The sequence below is a fragment of the Sander lucioperca genome, chromosome 7, assembly GCF_008315115.2.
Source record: "Sander lucioperca isolate FBNREF2018 chromosome 7, SLUC_FBN_1.2, whole genome shotgun sequence".
Classification (NCBI taxonomy): Eukaryota; Metazoa; Chordata; class Actinopteri; order Perciformes; family Percidae; genus Sander; species Sander lucioperca.
The window spans coordinates 39,047,688-39,066,818 of NC_050179.1; the positions used below are offsets into that span (position 1 = coordinate 39,047,688).

The 19,131-nt window shown below is 41.4% G+C and overlaps 1 protein-coding gene across 4 annotated transcripts in view; it reads right to left on the reverse strand.

Annotated features, from left to right (window-relative positions):
• The window catches only part of carmil2 (capping protein regulator and myosin 1 linker 2), a 54,580-nt gene extending 36,389 nt beyond the window's left edge, over positions 1–18,191 (reverse strand). The window contains exons 1-16 of one of the 4 annotated variants that reach the window (XM_036003208.1): positions 18,120–18,179; positions 17,832–18,000; positions 15,225–15,328; positions 14,362–14,412; positions 14,063–14,122; positions 12,898–13,019; positions 12,167–12,264; positions 10,039–10,109; positions 9,874–9,947; positions 9,715–9,790; positions 9,003–9,091; positions 8,064–8,158; positions 3,909–3,995; positions 2,875–2,984; positions 1,451–1,528; positions 576–652 (exon numbers count right to left, since the gene is read on the reverse strand). In XM_036003208.1, coding sequence (XP_035859101.1) covers positions 576–652; positions 1,451–1,528; positions 2,875–2,984; positions 3,909–3,995; positions 8,064–8,158; positions 9,003–9,091; positions 9,715–9,790; positions 9,874–9,947; positions 10,039–10,109; positions 12,167–12,264; positions 12,898–13,019; positions 14,063–14,122; positions 14,362–14,412; positions 15,225–15,328; positions 17,832–17,859 — 1,220 coding nt within the window. In that variant the 5' untranslated portion in view covers positions 17,860–18,000; positions 18,120–18,179. Of the gene's footprint in view, positions 1–575; positions 653–1,450; positions 1,529–2,874; positions 2,985–3,908; positions 3,996–8,063; positions 8,159–9,002; positions 9,092–9,714; positions 9,791–9,873; positions 9,948–10,038; positions 10,110–12,166; positions 12,265–12,897; positions 13,020–14,062; positions 14,123–14,361; positions 14,413–15,224; positions 15,329–17,831 lie in introns of all 4 variants that reach the window. The other 3 variants (XR_004897864.1, XM_036003209.1, XM_031285417.2) reach the window with 3 other exon arrangements.
• Positions 18,192–19,131: the final 940 nt, after the last annotated feature.

A 19,131-nucleotide genomic window follows, 5' to 3' on the forward strand; every position in this document is an offset into this window, starting at 1 on the left:
CTGCAAAATAGTCTCGGGAAGGAACTTGTTTTGGTGGAACGTGGACGTTCAAAAGCAGTTTTAGTCGTGTGAGAGAAAACTCTGATTGGACAGATAGTCTAGCTAGCTGTCTGGATTTACCCTGCAGAGATCTGAGGAGCAGTTAACCATAGTCCTCACAAATCCCCAGGAGTTTAGAACGCAAAGAAAGAGGAAGGGGACGGACTTCTGGCCGAAAATGAGGGACATCTGGTGGAATTTCCGGAGGCACCGGAGCAATCCCGGAAGTGGAATGTCGTCTTTGAGCGTGTGTGTGTGTTGTTAATGAATGTTAAATAAAAAATACAACAACATATGAAATTAAGAAAATTACACCGAAAACATTTAATACTTAGATGGCCTAAGTATTCAATACATAATCCATGATGATGATATGTTGTGCATACATATATGTGCAAACGTAATAAGTCTATAAGTGCTTAATACTGACTTCTATGGGTCTCAATAATGCAGAAAGGATGTCAAGTTCACAGGTCTCACGTGTGGAAAAACAACGTGAGGAACAGTGGTGTTAGCGGTGGAACAGTGGAGCTGACCTGTGGCTGAAAGGGTTCCTGGCCAGGTTCAGGTGCATCAGTTTGTAACAACATCCAGCAGACAGTGACACAAATAACTGCAAGAGGAAGTTACAACGAGTGAATGTTAAGTAGAGAATGACAAGCACAGAAGTTCAATACATAATCATTCACAACAGTTAACAACAACACAAAAACCTGGAGATGCTCTTTTAATACATCCATTGTCATAAATAACTCAATCAACCTTCTTTTTTTAAATTACATTATTGCCTCAAAGTTCACCTCCTTAGAAGCAAAATCAGCACAATTATCATGTTTGGAGATGAACAATGAAATGGGCTAAACCATGTGCACCTTGTGGGGGGGGGGGGGGGGCATTGGGGGAGTCTCCAATAGGGTTTAAAATACAAGAAATAGTCTGGTAATTTCCAGGCTTTTTGAGGGCCTCAGCATGTTTGGGCCTTCTGTAACTAACTAACTATCTATCTATCTATCTATCTATCTATCTACCTACCTACCTACCTACCTACCTACCTACCTACCTATCTATCTATCTATCTACCTACCTACCTACCTACCTACCTACCTACCTACCTATCTACCTATCTATCTATCTATCTATCTATAATAAAGTGTTTTTCTTTTCTTTTGATGGAGAGAGGCGAGCTCTTTCTTTCCACAGTGTCTGAATGTGTGTGAATGGTGAATGGTGCCTGGTACTATGTTAAAGCGCTTTGAGTAGTCGTTCAACTAGAAACGACTAGAAAAGCGCTACATAAATACAGTCCATTTACAGCAAGCTGACTGTCCAAAGTGTTTGACGTGTATTCCTTTAGAATGGCCTTAGAGGAGAGGAGCAGATACAATGTTTGTATAAAGTGTCTCTCACTGACCGTGTCCAGAGGACAGCTGGTGTCACTGAGGTCCAGATGAGACAGACGGTTGGTGCTGGACAAGAACTTGAAGAGAAACTGCAAGACACACACACACACGCGCACAAACACACACAGAAATATAATGACATTTAGCTGGAGTGAATTACACACAAACACACACACACACACACACACACACACACATAATGTATATACATACTGTGTAATATATGTTCAAGATGTGTGGGCGTGGTTTGCTGCAGAGAGTGCACAATTAAAATGTTATTCTCACAATGTTAACTGGGATATGTTGACGTTCCATTCCTGCACATCAACCCCGACTTTTGGCCCATGAGTTACATAATGCAGAGTTTGCCATTTTAATATTTACACATTTATATTTATATGTATTAGTGCTGGGCTGGAGAAAACTAAACATCACAATGACCAAATGCCTCGATATCGGTGTTGCGACGATATCATAGGGTTGACTATTGGGGCATTTACAAAATATTTACACAATGGGATATTTGATAAATAATCATCAGTAATGTGGATATGATGAATCGGTGGTTAAAGAAAAATAATAAAACAGCTGGAACAGTCTGGTAAGTTCAGAAAATGACATCACCATAACCAGGAAAAGACAACACCTGTGTCATTTTACGGTATCCAAAATCTAAGGCCATATCTAGTCTCATATCACAATATTGATATAATATCGATATATATTGCCCAGCCCTAATACTTGTTATTATTCATTAGGCTTCTCAAGATGGCGCTGCTGATGACGTCCTGTCGTCCTCGGGTAAACTCTGCTTATATCTCGGTTTCTTTGCACTATAGTTGACTTTTTTGTACTACAAGCACCACACTTCTGGGTGTGTATGTACAGTATGTGTGTATGTGTGTATGTAGTATATCCGTGTGTGTGTGTGTGTGTGTGTGTGTGTGTGTGTGTGTGTGTGTGTGTGTGTGTGTGCGTGCGTGCGTGTGTGTGTGTTAGAGGATGGATACCCGACCCGAGCCCGGGCCGGGTTCGGACAGATATTTAGAAATGATGTTCATTGAACATTTTAAATTTAAAATTAAAAAGCTTATTATGTAGGTAGCCAATGGGCTTGTTTCACTTGATGCAAAGGTTAGTTTTTGTGATTAAAATATATTTAAAATATTACCATAACATCCGTCTTCCTGTGTGCAGAAATTTGTTTATGTAGCTGTGACAATGAAACACGTGCATATTAGGCTACATGTACATGTGTCATTAGTATGAGAATTTTTTTTTGATTTTAACTGTGTCGGACTCGGGCCGGGTTCGGTTACTGCTCTCTCGGACGCGGGCCAGGCTCGGACAGAAAAATGCGGCCTGATCCGAACTCTAGTGTGTGTGTGTGTGTGTGTGTGTGTGTGTGTGTGTGTGTGTGTGTGTGTGTGTGTACCGTGGCCTCTTCAGTCACCAGGCTGCCGGGGTTAGCGGACAGGTCGAGGTGGGTCAGAGATGCTGAGAACAGCTGAGTGGAGGACAACATCTGACTCAGACAGCCCAGACCTGGAGACAGAAGGATCACACCATGCACAAACGGTGATCAAGTGTAAGGATATAATAGTATAAAATTACAAAGTAATACATAATAAAGAAGTGCAGACAGGTCAACCAAAAGCCTGTTTAAAAAGGTAGGACTTTATCTGTTTTGGTTATTTTTTAAAGATAAATTTTGTGGCATTTTTAGGCCTTTATTTTGACAGGACAGCATAGACATGAAAGGGAAGAGAGAGGGGGAATGACATGCAGCAGAGGGCCGCAGGTCGGAACTGAACCCGCGGCCGCTGCGTCCAGGACCGTAAGAGTGGAGGCAGATTCCAAAGTCTCGGTGCTAAGGACTCAAAAGATGGATCACCACGGGTTTTACGCCAGGTGCAAAAAAAAAAAAAAGAATATCATTGGATGTCATTTTGTGAAATAATTGCATTTAGTCTAAAATGACATTGATAGTTGCAGACTCTAGCCCTTTCTGCTCTTGTTTATTACAGAGAACTGTAGGACTGTTAATGACATCCACCTCCTCTTTATATCTCCTTCATCTCCATACTGTTCATCCGTATAAAACTACAATAATAAACAGCCAAAGTGGGTATGTTGTCAACATGGCTGTCCTCGACTAAAGAAAGTCTTAGTCGACTTTAACACTGGTACCGTTTTGTCGACTAATTGATTTAATGGACAGATCTGTAAAACTGAGTTTCTCTATAAAGAATCATGCAAAGCAGCACATTTCATCTTGTGTTTACCAGAAGTGTGCTCATAAGTTTCTTGACTAATCAACTAAAGAAATCTTAGTTGTATAAGATCAAAACGACTAATTACTTGAATAATTGACCAAGAGGGGGCAGCCCTAGTTGTCAGATGTATAGTGTGTGTGTGTGTGTGTGTGTGTGTGTGTGTGTGTGTGTGTGTGTGTGTGTGTGTGTGTACCTCTAGCAGTCATTGATACTCGGGACAGAGATAGGTGCTTGAGTCCTTCAGCAAGATTCCCCAGCTCCTGACTGAGAGCAATGACACCTATGAATGAAAAACACAACACACACACACACACACACACACACACACACACACACATACGCACACATATGTATAGGGGCTTTCCGACCGGAGGGATTTTTGCAGTTCTTAGAACTAAACGTTCATAGAACACTTTTTTCGTCGTGTTCCGACAGGAAAAATTTGGGGATTTTTAAGTTCCTGTGGCCTCAGTAGCGTACTTTTTTAGCTCCTACTTCAGAGCAGGGTCTTTTCCCTTTTCCCTTTTCCTAGGTGTACTTGATTGGTCGAACTTATAAGTCACGCCCACTGCCAACTCGGAACGTGCAGACGGAGCAACAACTAACAACGGGACATTTTTAACAATTTTCACCATCTTATTCATCATTAAATTCACTTCTGACAACATTTTAGGTGAGAAATCAACTATGTAGAGGTCAAATATGGGCCGTTTTACGAAAATTGATGGCTAATTGCAAATTTTGTCCAACTGTGTGTCGGGAGTTCAGCGGCCGGTGCTGCCTGTGTTGCTGCCTCGCCGCCCGCCTGCCTTCCTTCACAGACCCTGGCCTGCTGGGAGGTAGATGGAGCTCCGTCACGGCTGGCAGCCCACGGCACTCCATACCCGCGTAAAGTCACCGTTTTTTGGGTTAATGGACTACCAAACGCCGCTGCCCTGACAGAGCTCCAGGGCCTGCAGCTCCTCTCTTCCTGCTAAATGGCCGCTGTGTGTGAGTGAGAGCGCGGTCAGCGAGCTTGTTACGCCCGCAATCTCTTACCACAGGTTCCAGTTAATCTTATAATGGTGTGTTGAGTTATTTAAACAAACGATCGGGGAAATAAACGCCTCTTGTCCGCGAGTCTCATTGATAGAGCCTGCGGCTGGATGGAGCTCTATCAATGAGAGCTAGCTAGCCTCCTCTTAGACCTCTGAAACCAAACTCCTAATGTTCACAAAAATGCATTAAATTGAAATCGGACACCATAGTTAGCTTCATAAGACCTTGGGGTAGATGTTCTATAAGTGGCATGACGAAATCCAAACTGTAAATATACGAAAGTTATGCCGAAAGTGTAGCAACGATCTTTCCCATAGGATTAAATGGGACACAGAGCCTAGCTAGCAGCTCCTCCTAAGGAGACCCCTAATGTTCACAAAAATGCATTAAATTGAAATTGGACACCATAGTTAGCTTTATAAGACCTTGGGGTAGCTGTTTGTTTGTAGTGACGTGACGAAATTCAAACTGTAAATATACGAAAGTTATGCTGGCAGCCAGCCAGCTCCGGAGGTCCGCGGAGCCCCGAGCCCCGGTCGTACAATAACCGAGAAACGGTGACTTTCACTGGGTATGGAGTTTGCCACTTTCTCGTCAGACTGTGTGGAGCTCCTAAAGTTGAGCAAAACATTACGTGAATTACTACGAGAATGGATGGAACTCGGAAAAGTGGACTGATGCGGTGTACGGCCTCCTCCATGCTGCTTTGCTGTTGTTGTATGTGGCGCTAAGGTCTAGTGACGATGCTATAAAGACCGTTGCCGTGCTTGTGTCACTCCCTTAGCCCTCCTACCAGTCCCTATGGCCACTTGGCCAGTGGGAATGCAAACGGAAAAAAAGATTTTGGGGGAGAGAAGTTCTTAGAACTGCTTAGAAGTGTACTTTTCCTCTAAAAAGTACAAGTACTATCTGGTCGGAAAGCACCTTATGTCTACAAACCAGTCAGTGTGTTGTCCGTTCTAAAGTACGCACAAAGAAATATTGCATTGCTAATGTTTACTTAAAATGCATAACAGTCATGAGTACAGTCCCCACCTCTTATTGTATCCCCTGACGACCCTTTTCACAGCACATATTGGGACTCAAAGCAGAAAGGCACAGGTGGATCTAATAACATTTAGCTGAGCCAGTGACATGGCTTACTGGGACACTTATGGGAATGGAGCCATTGTTAATGTTAGTATTTACAGCTGAAAAAAATGCTCTCATAGGTTGTTTGTTCAACTCATATTTACGTTTATAGAACGCTCTCTAGTGGTTGAAGTTAGGTAAGGTAAGGGTAAGGAGGGAGGAATGGGTCAAACACACACAGGACTTTCACCCAGGAGACCAGGGATCATGTTCTGTTTGAAAATAAAAGTAAAACGGCGACTTTGTTTTAACTTTACGGATCAAACGGAGCTACGTCACGCTCTGCGTCAGGTGCGTAATCGGAAGTGAAGTAACGTCTGATTTGAACCCAAACCATGATGTTATTCTAAACTTAACTAAGTACTTTTTATGCCTGAACCAAACCAAATTGCAACTGTTTAACAAAACGGTTTAACACCGATGTGTTTAAAACTGTGACCGTTCGTATGGTCTCTGGTTTAGATATGGGGGCGGATTAGAGGGAAGGAAAAAACAACCTTTATGGTCGTATGGTTTAGAGGAGGGATAGACCAATTATCGCCACTGGCAGTTTGCAGATTATCTGCATCTGCGTTTTATTTGCCTGATAACTGATAAAGTTAATGAATTAAAAAGTGTTCTACTTTGGCTCGGCTCCAGCTCTGTGTGTGTCCCTCTGCTTCTGTTTCACTCACCACTGAGTCTGACTTCATGTCCCCCCACAGCACTATCTGATACGGAGCCCCTAAGGGGACATGAGCAAAACAAATCTAAAGTTTAGTTTCATGTGCTCACGCAAAACTTTTTCATGTACGCACATGAAAGTTTCACGTGAGCACATGAAACTAAAAATTAGATTTGTTTTCATGTGCGCCGCTTTGAAACACATTTGGCGCTGTTATGAACAGTGCCAGTCCCACAGTCAGCAGCACTGCAGCAAAGAACTCCGGTTAGAAAGGATGGCGGCTAAAGATGATGATTATATAGATGCCAAAAGGCTTCAATTTGTCATAGGAGTCTAAGTGCCTAATATAATTAGACCCTTTAGCAAAGTAGTTTCGGCGACGGAGCCGTCTCCTCACTCTGAGTTCAACAGGGACATTCTAATTTATAAAGCCCATGAGAACCGTGGGGAGTCAACCCACAGCTGCTCCGCTGCCCTGCCGAAAATGTGAAGCAGAAACGCTTAATGTCAGATAATGTCCATAATAATTGAACTTTGGGTTAGATTTTTTGACAGTGTTCAGTGGTTATGAGGAGCAATATGAGAGAGAAATTTGGGGATCATTGATCGTTGTTTAGGTACATTAAACCGCGTTAAGCTTTTTTACGTTAAGCGTTTTAGAATGTCCCGTTCAACACCCGTTTTCTCGTAGAATTAATCAAACATCCTCTTTCCTTATGTTTAATCCATTCTCCTTGCATTTTGTGTACATCCACATATATCCGTGGAGTTGGCCAGATGTTTGTAACTGTTCATAAATGAAAGTAATTGCCCGATCCAAATCGCTGTATCCCTTGCTCCGGAACAGATTACAAGACTTTAAAATCCGTTTTAAATGTTGTATTGAAACAATATAATGGTGACAACTTGCAAGCAAAGCAGCAATGTCCTTATAATGAAGACCTAGATTAAAATATAGTGCAACTAACTCCTGTACTGTAGTCATTTCTCTAGCTGTCACTGTCTCCAGTATGGCCCAGGCCAGGCTACATCAATATACGGCTAAAAGTTTAGTTTCATGTGCTCACGTGAAACTTTCATGAAAAGGTTTTGCATGCGCACATGAAAGTTTCAAGTTTTTGCTCATATCCCCTTAGGGGCTCCGTAATCTGACTATCTTTTACTGTGTGCTACTTTGAAAGCTTCTCATTTATTAAATAATTGCTTAAAGCATTTAAACACAGTTTTGTCTTGTAGTAGCATGCGCCCCAAATACTAAGGCTAAGTCCTTATCGCAGTGGCCAGGGTTTGACTCCAACCTGTCAATCTTCAGCTATACTATCTAATAAAGGCAAGAAAAAAATTATAATCAAAAAAAAAAGATTGCATATTTAGATTCCAGCTAAATAACGCATTTCACTAACCAAACTTCCCACAGGAAGCCAAACACCTGAAACATGGCTTAACAACTGCTCCATTCAAATACTGTGCTTATAGCCTACCACTCAGATGTAATATACTGTATAAAAAGCCCACCTTTGTCTTCGATTGGATTGCCTGACAGGTTGATGGATTGCAGGGCAGAGGAGGGGTGCTCCCGCAGGGCAGCTGCCATTTTGATTGCAAAGTCCCTGCAGCAGAATAACAAGGTTACTTCTCAATCATCCCTGTAAACAAGACTTTACGTTAGAAACAACCTGCTTAGATTTATATGTGGAGAATGTAATTTTAATCTTTCTTGAGTTATAACAAACGGTTCAGTGTCTCTTGGTCCATCTGACATTTAAATCACCAGCTGACTGAAAACAACAGTCCAGAAACAGCAATGGATTTAGTTTGAAATGGCAAAACCAGCAGCTGTAGAGATTGCATCCTCTCTAGCGGGAATCTTGCAACACGTGCACATTGCTGAAGGTACCGGGATCAACACCTTGATAGCAAACGGGTCAGCTGAAGTGGAACATAGACCAGAGTGTGTGGTGATACATAAATACACTCTCACTCACATCACTGGTCTCTGAGCCAATCACAGTAAAACATGACAACAATGGCTTAACAAATGGAAAGAGGCTTTTTCAGGAAATCTCACTGTAGAGTGGCACAATGTGAACAGCAGCACCATATATGTTGTTGTTAGTCTCACATTGCCAGACCTTCCTCCACAGTGCTGCAGAGGAAGGTCTGGCTAGTCCACACAGCATTCAGCATCTGCAAAATAGCCTCAGGAAGGAACTTGTTTTGGTGGAACATGTGTACGTTCAAAAGTTGTTTTAGTCATGCAACAGAAAACTCAGATTGGACAGATAGTCTAGGACGATTGGTCTAGCTAGCTACCTGGATTTACCCTGCAGAGATCTGAGGACCTTCATATGTTATGAGACACTGAGAAGCCATCTTCAGTAGGAAGTGGCTGTAGGTCTGCACCAATCATAATTACAATAATAAACATCCCAAACAGATCCCAATCAGACTCACAGTTTGAGTCCACTGGCCTCCAGTGAGAGCTCCTCCAGACTGGGAGATCTGGACAGCAGGAAGGTCAGCTGCTGCTGGATGTCTACTGACTGAAGGGACAAAGACACAAAACCGATTTCCAGTCTGGTATTACCAAATTTTCATTGTGACGGTTCCACACAATAAGTGGAAACTGTTCAGTACACTTATACACTTAAAATAACAATCTAAGCCTGTCAGCTGCAAAACCAGCACTTTTAGTAGATTGACGATGCACAATTGCCCTTTAGGGTTACATTGCAGCCCGGTTCGCACCTGTCGGTTACAGCGTTCATGCTCAATAGTGGCCCAATTCCATATTATGTTCACATTACTGACTTAGACATCAATGCATGGTTGAAAAATACTAACATTTACCCTTTAATGGCCAGACTGGAGAGGAGGAAATTGACTCAATTAGGAAAAGGTTTGTAAGCTGGAGAGTAGGCAGCTGTATAAACAATGATCCACCAAGAGTTCATCATGTGTGTGTGCCACCTACTCTCCTTTCAACAGGTTTTCACATTGTGTCACCTTTTGGTTGCAGTATAAATGGATTCTCTCTCCTTTTGAGGCGCCTCTTGTACTTTTTTTGTTAGTGTTGACTATCTTGTGTGGACAATTTTTTGAAAAGCCTGGATTCAACCCTTTCACAGCAAAAGAGAAACAATAAGAGTTTATAAGAAAAGTTTACCAGTTTGAATTCTTTGCAGTAGATCTTGGTAAACCACTGGTTGAAAGACAGAGCTGCTACTGCTAACGCCAAGTCCCTGAGAGCAGAGGAGAGGAATTTAAACAGTATGTAACAGAGGTAAGTTAAGACTGGATCAATCAACACTGGACTGTTTCTCACCTGCTGTCTAAGTGGCTGAAGTCCTGCAGGTTGAACACCCTCCAGTTGTTGATGCAGTAGATGTTGTCAACATCCTGCCAAAACAGTTGAATAGGTCCTTGTAAAGTTTGGTACACCTTGGTGGCTTATTACAGTATCATATGTTGCAGTACAGTCTTGACTTACCCACTGAATCTCCTCTCGGAATGGCATCTCGTTGAAATCACACAGAGCAGCATAGGTATCAGAGAATCCTCCTGAGGAACACATCCAAACACTATCTGTCATGGTTGTGGGTTTTTTTGTTGTGGTTTTTCCTGTTTTATTTTGTCAATTCATTCCCTGTGTGTTACTTTTTACAATACAATACAATACTTCATTGATCCCCTCAGGGAAGTTATTTAGTTACAGTTGCTCACAGTCAAATGCAAGGTAAAATAAGAGCAAGAAAGTCAATAAGTGTATAAAGTAACAAAGGTAACATAGCTACATTAAAGGTCCTATGACATGCTGCTTTTTAGATGCTTTTATATAGGCCTTAGTGGTCCCCTAATACTGTATCTGAAGTCTCTTTTATATAGGCCTTAGTGGTCCCCTAATACTGTATCTGAAGTCTCTTTTATATAGACCTTAGTGGTCCCCTAATACTGTATCTGAAGTCTCTTTTATATAGACCTTAGTGGTCCCCTAATACTGTATCTGAAGTCTCTTTTATATAGACCTTAGTGGTCCCCTAATACTGTATCTGAAGTCTCTTTCCTGAAATTCAGCCTTGGTGCAGAATTACAGCCACTAGAGCCAGTCCCACAATGAGCTTTACTTAGTATGTGCCATTTCTGTGTCTGTAGCTTTAAATGCTATTAAGGAGGAGAGAGGGAGGGGGCAAGGTAGAGGGTGGGGGTGTGGTTTTGACCAACTGCCATGCTTTGCTCGTTTGAAAGCCATGTTGTCTCTCTCTTTCTCATGGGGGGCCAAATTCTCTGGGTGGACAAAGCAGAGAAAGGGGAGGTAACCTTTCCCCTTATGACGTCATAAAGGGAAGATTCCAGATCGGCCCATCTGAGCTTTCATTTTCTCAAAGGCAGAGCAGGATACCCAGGGCTCGGTTTACACCTATCACCATTTCTAGCCACTGGGGGACCATAGGCAGGCTGGGGGAACTCATATTAATGTTAAAAAAACTCATAAAGTGAAATTTCCATGCCATGGGACCTTTAAGAAATAAATAAAAAGTAGAAGTAAATGAGATTAGGTTACAAGTAAGATTTGGTTAAAAAAAAGATTGTTACAAATGGATTGTAAAAATTCTATTGTAGTGCAGTGTCAACATAAATACAGTACGAACATAAATAAGTACAGTGTGAGTATAAGTAGCAGCAGTGAATAAATAATACCGTTGCACATTGCACCAAGTAATTATTGTACATAATTGTCCAAGAATACTGAGATGTGATGTGGAGATACGTGCTGTGAATCCAGTTTTGACACTAAGCGTGTGACACTCAGGGGGAGGAGTTATAAAGTTTGATGGCCGCATTCAGGAATGACCTCCTGTGGCGCATCGTGGGTGTCCTGTCCTGTTCCTGTTTAACTTTGTTCTGGTTCTCCTGTGTCTTGTTTTACTTCTTGCATTGTATTTTCCCGCCTTTGTGATTGTCTGCCCCGCCCTGATGTGTCTCACCTGTTCATCAGCCCTTGTGTCGCCGGTCCCTCGTTACTACCCTCGTTACCTCGTGTATGTAGTTTATGTGCTTCCTTTGTCTGTTGTCAGATTATTGTGTACGTTAGTCCCTACGTCTCTCCATTTCTTGGGTTTTTGATTCCCTTGTCTTCAGTTTTCTGACTGTTTTGGAACTCCTTTTGCCTGTCTGCCTCAGGACTCCCTTTTTTGTAAGCCTATCTTAATAAATCTTCTTAATCTTCCACTGCCTCCTTGTCTCTGCACTTTTGGTCTAAGCCTGCATCCCTAGACATGACACTATCTATCTACAAATACACACGTTGTCCTGGGTAAATCTGCTGTTTACAAAACTAATACTTCAACTGGATAAATAGCTAATATAATTGATAGTTAAACAGGTGCTGGGAAGCTGACAAAGTCTCCTTCGGCTTTATCTGAGTATGACATGTGATCATAAAGAGTAAAATGAAGGGCACATACCCAGGGTACAAAATAAGCACAAACCACCAGCCAAAGGCTGGTAAAATATGTAAGTGGCTGGTAGATTTGCTTCACTCACCAGCCAAAAAAAAACAATGGTAATCTATTGAGTGGCTGGTGGACGAAAAAGTACATTTTGAACCCTGCACATACCACAGGAGGCGGGCTGACTACTCAGCTGCTCTTCGATCACATCAGTCAATGTGCGGAGTCTCAGCCGGAGATCCGGAGGAATCGTCTTTAGTAGCTTTCTGAAGATTAGATAAGATAAGGACAAGAAACATGTTGGCATGTGTTCCATGACAGTGCTATCATGCTAAAGTTTAGCAGTATAATGTTTACCATGTTCACCAACTAGCTTAGCATTGTGGCATGCTAACATTTGCTAATTAGCTCTAAACACTAAAGCACATTGGTTTTGCAGGTCATATACAGAATATTGGACCAGCTGAAACTTCTTTTTTTTTTTGGAAACGATTGAAATCAGTTTTAAAAAGGGAGTAAAATTAGCAATTAGTCAAAAAGAAACCATCTTAAAGTGCATATGGTAGTGGGGATTTGAATGTGGATTAATATCCTGTTGTTTACCTAAGTTTGTGAGGACCCCAGGAAGAACAGTTGTTTCTACGGGAACAACTAATGGAGATCCTAAATAAATAAAAAATACTTTCTTTATTTGTCACCTATCTGTATACAGTTCTATTGTGCAGTTAACATTTTCACTTGATGGTCATTTAAGTAGCCTATGTTTCAGTGTGTTCATACGGAGCCAGAAGTAGAATACAGTATGTAAAGACTGGAGCTCAAATTGTGCCTGTAGAATATGAGCTTGTAGCTTATCTGCTCATTGGTGTACACGGAGACATGTAGCAGGTAGGACTAACCCTGGAGATGAATCGGGGAAGATCCTCTTCAGCGAGGCGCTCATGTGGCTGACCATGGCCTCAAGATCCTCACCGTGCAACACACCCAAAGACAGAGTCTGCCTGTCTGTCTCCAACACGATCTGCAATACACACACACACACACACACACAACTCACTCGCGTCACCCAGGTTGCATCAGAAATAATTGGCCTTCCCATCCCCAACCTATCAGACCTCAACAGCAAAGCCACCAAACGCAAAGTACAGACAATCGCACATGACCCCAGTCATCCCCTCTCCGCCTTCTTCACGCTGCTTCCACCAGGACGCAGATACAGGTCCCTAGCCTGGAGACACTCCGCTACAGTAAGAGTTTTGTACCTTCTGCCATATCATACCTAAATGAAGCTCCCCAGCGCTGATTATGTGTGTGTGTTACTTATATGTATGCTGCCCACAAGGAGTCCCAGTGGAACGGACCGGAGGGAACTGTGCATTATTCGGTGATTGGGATGAAGGTGTCTATGTTTACTGTATGTGTATGTATGTACAGTATATTTGTGAGGACCTGTACAGACTGTGAAAACAAATTTCCCCAGTGGACAATAAAGACTATCTATCTATCTATCTATAATAACACATGAAACATTGAAAAAAAAACAGAAATCATATACATAAACATATAAGCCATAGCCTATTGTTACACTGTTAAAAACTGTAATTTTACAGATTTTACAGAAATAGCCTGAGAATTGACATCTGTATGGTAAAAGAACATGATAAACCAGTAACTGAATAACCATACAATTTTGTACATTTGTATATTATTTGATAGATTAAATTAAAGCTTAATCCTGTAAATACATTTCTTAGAGTAGATAAAATTGTGAGTGAATAAAGAAAAAATGGTTGTACAGGTGTAAATATCCTCCATTAAACATTATAAAAATGCACAATTATTTCACGTAAAATAAAGCTACAAACTATATTTTAATTTTAAATGGAAAATGACTGTATTTTTACAAGAATGTTATTTGGCAGTATTTCGTTGGTGCCATGGTGTAGCTTTACATCCATAGACATGGACATTTTTATAAAGACAGGATGAACAAATGGAATGGGGAAAAAATTTGATTAAATATTATAAACACGTATGGTTTAGATTAAAACAGTGACAGCGTACCTGTGTGAGACTGTGAATGTTGATGGAGCAAATCTCCAAGTAGCTGAAAGTGCTCTCCACCTGTACACACACACACACACACACACACACACACACACACACACACACACACACACATTGCATTGGGGGCAATGACAGAATGATTTAGAGGTAGATATCTTACGTAAAACCTCCAGAACAATCTGCATGGCTATGTAACTATTAGGGGTGCACAATAAAATCACAATTTGATCCAAATTGCAATATGGACTGTGCAAAATATTTGCCAAAATATCATTCCTAACAGCTGGGTGACTTACCCTGACAGGCTGCTTATTTGTAACCAGGAAAGCTCTCCATTGACTCAGCACCTACAACAGAGAGCCAGGAGAGGGACAGGACTTTAGAGATGGGACTGACAGAGCCATAGCTCCCCCCACAGGAACAACATAGCAGTGTTGCGTTTGATGTACAGTATTGTACCGGGGTTTATTGTGTTTTAGTTACTTTCTTTTCCAAATCAGATTCAACACAGGGCCCCTCGCCAGGTAACATTACAGTCAGCTCAGTTTTGTCCTGGACTAAATTAAACAAAATGCCACAAACCCTATGACACAGACCTGAGGCGTTCAGGGACCCCAGGGCCTTTGTGTGCCTCAGCAGGTCACAATTAAAACATGCACACAGGACACAACAGGACAGAATCATAATACAAAATTGTGTGTGTGTGTGTGTGTGTGTGTGTGTGTGTGTCTGTGTGTGTGTGTGTGTGTGTGTGTGTGTGTGTGTGTGTGTGTGTGTGTGTGTGTGTGTGTGTGTGTGTGTGTGTGTGTAGGGTTGTACAGTATGTCTAGCTAATGTCAGTTTCCAAGTGGTTGTATTGTTATTGTATGTTGTTCGATGTTGTGTAAAAAAAGAAAACAATAATAAACATTTTGTTTTGTTCATTTAAACCCAAGGAATCAAATCTATTTTGCACATAAACTCTGGTTTCTATATACAGTAAGCATAATAAACTAAATAATTTAGGAGCATTTGTCCATCACTTTCATCACTAGTCTCACATGTCCAGACCCTCCTCCACAGCGCTGTGGAAAACCTGCTCTGGTTTGTTGCCATTTCTTTAAACCGGTGGCACCGGAGCAATCCCGGAAATGAAACGTGGTGGATGAAGACTACTCACCACCAACCTGTTGGCCGATCTCCCACATGGCTGATCGGCGTGGTTCAGAATCACCGGCGTCACCAGACGGACTCTGTGAGGCTTCAGCAGCTCCGAGATCTCATCTGCTCACAGATACAAACGGGACACTGTCACCCAGTGGCGATTTTAGACCCTGTTTAGGGGGGCTCAAGCTAGAAATTATAAATTATAATAATTAAAAACAAAACAAAAATGTTTAATTTTGATATTAAATCAATTTTAGTGCTTCAAGTTAGTTTGCGAACTTGTCTGTTAGTGACAGAGGACAAACAATGACAGGTTCAAAGACGCAGCTTTAATATCCCGTGTGTCTGTCGCTGATGCTACGCACCTGGAACCCCGTCAAGGAAAGGAAACACTTTTGCAAGGCACCGTGTCCCATTCTCATTAGGGGCTGAGCCCCCCTAAAGGTCTGATCCTAGAATCGCCCCTGCTGTCACCTGTCACAGTCTCCGTGACTGACTGCTGACCCTCTGTTCATAACGTTAACCACTCCCAGACTGAGTCACGCTTCCTTCTTTTTGTCAGTTCCAGTGGAAACACAGCTCTTAGCAGAGGGGCTAACCTTTAGGCACACACACACACACACACAGACACAGACACAGACACACATCTGACTGGGGCTGAACCATTCATCATCTCTAATTGAAATCGCGATTTGAAAGAATGTGATTAGCTAATCGTGAGGACTGCAATTATTCAAATGTGAATATTTAGTTAAATGTTTGATGTAAGATTTGGTTTAACATTTTAACATTTATTTCTCCTTTTATTATTATATTGATTGTTTTTTCATAAGATAAATGCTGGAATAATGTTCCATATCACAGATTGTTTACAATGGATTTTTCATTTATTTAACATGATGGTAGAAGGTGTAATACGGAGATGCTGCTATTAAACAGGAAAGTACTGATATGTTTTTTATTGGAATTGTTTTTGTACTATAATAACTTTAGCTTTTGTAATAAATGTGTGTTTGACTGTTCAATGTTCCACACTTATTAAAAGAAAAACACTTATTGCTGGCAGTTCATATCTATGATCTCATCCTTGCATAAGAATGGTGTTTCATGTTATAGTGCTCCATGACAAGTTTTATCTGTCACACAGTGAATATTGAACTTCAGCTAAACCTTTTTTTTTTTTTTTAATAATCGCAAATCAAATCGAAATCACAATATCTGGCAGAAAAATCGCAATTAGATTTCTCCCCCACCCCAAATCGTTAAGCCCTGATTCATAACGTTAACCAATCCCAGACTGAGTCAGAATGGAAACACAGCTGTTAGCAGAGGGGCTAACCTTTAGGCACACACACACACACACACACTCACACACACTCACACACATCTGACCTTTGTCGCAGCAAACCTAAGCTTGACTGAACTCTGCAGAGTCCCGCTGATGTTTGTGTGCGCTCACTCTCTGATACGACACATACGATGCAGCATGAATTATTTACATATGGACGTATTACTGTTAACATTTATCCACTCAGTCTCTAAAACGGTTCTGGTGTATGAAAAAGCTAAATGCTTCCATTTGTGTTTTTGACTTATCTTAAACTTGTCACATTTAGGATCATATCAGCACTTTGGCATGTTTTAGACCATAACCTACAAAACAAAATCGATTCTAATTGATGCCGTAAAAATTAAGTATAACATAGCAGCACAAATTACAGCCTCCAAAATGAGCCTACAGCTCAGAACTGAACTATACAAGCTTCATTAAGGTGGGATTTCATTTCTCACATGGCTGTTGGATTTGACTGCATCAGTCTGAACTAGGTAGACCTAGGGATGCTACTAGCGATTCTTTTTATTGTCGATTAAAGGTGCACTGTGAGTTCCTGCATGGTTTCAGCACAATTTCATTTTTGTCTCAAATGGTAGTCATCTCTCCTTGATCCGCTAGCTGCCTGGCCCCTGAACACACCGTGAAAAAGCCAGGTCTCAGGAGAAAACACAGGGGTCGTAAACGTCAAACAAACGCTAGGGGCACAGCCTGTGTACCAAAATACAACAAACCACTCCAGCCAATCGCTGACAAGATGGTTGGGGGAGGAGGTGGGGGTCAGTGACAGTTAGTCAGTTAGTTATGACAGTTACGGAAACATGGGGGGAGGTTGAGCTTGCTCTGTTTTGTTTGAAATTTACTTGGAACGTCAACAGAAGTGACCATGCAGGAACTCATAGTGACCTTTAATGTGCAGATTTTTTTCTGGATGAATGGATGAGTTGTTTGGTCTCTAAAATGTCAGAAAATGGTGAAAATGTGGATCAGTGTTTCCCAAAGCCCAAGATGACGTCCTCAAATGTCTCGTTTTTTCCACAACTCAAAGATATTCAGTTTACTGTCACAGAGGAGAGAAGAAACTAGAAGATATTCACATTTAACAAGCTGGAATCAGAGAAGTTAGACTTTTTGTCATAAAAAAATAAGGACTCAAAGGGATAAATCAATTATCAAAATAGTTGCCTACTATATTGTCTACTATACTGCTCTGTTTTCATGTCTTCAAACTGTCACTGAGATTTAAAAAAAAAAGCGCATTGATGTTGCTGTGAAGGCTCATCTTACCTCGCAGGTTCTGACAGACGGAGTCCATCCTGTAGACGACCAACAGCGGTGTCGATGGAAACAAAAGTCAAGCTGTGATCATCTACTGCCTCTCCGGTGTCCCGCCTCCAGCATCAGTCATCCATCCTGACTGAAAACAGCTCAGGCTCAGGGTTTCACACCACATTATCTATCTATTATCTATCTATTATCAAAGGAAGAAATGATGGAGGGAAACATACGTAGTAACAAACCACATGTCCAGATGAAAAGAAAAGGTCAATCCTATCTGAATAAGACAATCCGTACACATCTGTAATCATCCAGTGGTGGCTGAAAGGCAGAGAGCAGAGCAGGAAGGTGTTGGTACGGTAAGGCAGCAGAAATCCAAAAATGTCAGGGGAAGATGTGAAGATACCAAGGGTGTGGAGAGAGAGAGAGAGAGAGAGAGAGAGAGAGAGACACACCCGCACACCAACTATTTCTTGTAGCTGCACGGCTATGGCATTTAACCCACTTTCTCTTTTCCATCCGTTACCTTTTCTTGCTTATTGTGCAAGATTGTGCTCACACTTTGTGCACATGAACTTCAACACACACACACACACACACACACACACACACACACACACACACACACACACATCCTGTTCCATGTTATGAGTCACTATTGTAGTGAACGTAGAGGAGATGGAGCTGTCTAACCTCCCACACTGAGAAACTGCACATTTCCTGACTGTGGTCCAGCTTCAAACAGTTTAAGACGTTGAAAGACGTGTCAGAAATATTGAATGCTTAATGAGATTACATTGAAGAAGACAAAAAAAATGCTGGCAAAACATAAAAACAGAAGAGCATCACAGTGGTTGAAAAACTTTGTATCAGAAAATCAACAGGTGGTGTTTGATTTGCAGCGAGCTCCATCCAGCGGTCCATGGAACCACCAGGGGGCATTACACATCATACATGATGCAAGTCAAGTGTTTTGATCAAGTAAAAGTATCAACATAAATCATCCATAACAGGTAAAAATACTGATATTTTGTTATCATAAGAGTACTACTACCCTTCAATATTGTACTTGAATAAAAGTACAAAAGTATTAGCTTTAAGTGTACGAAAGTATGAAGGGAAAACATATTCACTTTGCATAACGGCCCATAAGGAAACAGTTGTAAGCATATTTAGGGATTTCTGTTATGTATATTTCTTATTGTACCTTGGCGGTGATGTTTGAGCTTCACTGTGCAGTGATGTGTGTGCAGAGTTTGAAACTAAAAGGTTGTTCTCACTTTCATCTGCTGAAGGAGAGTTTAAATCG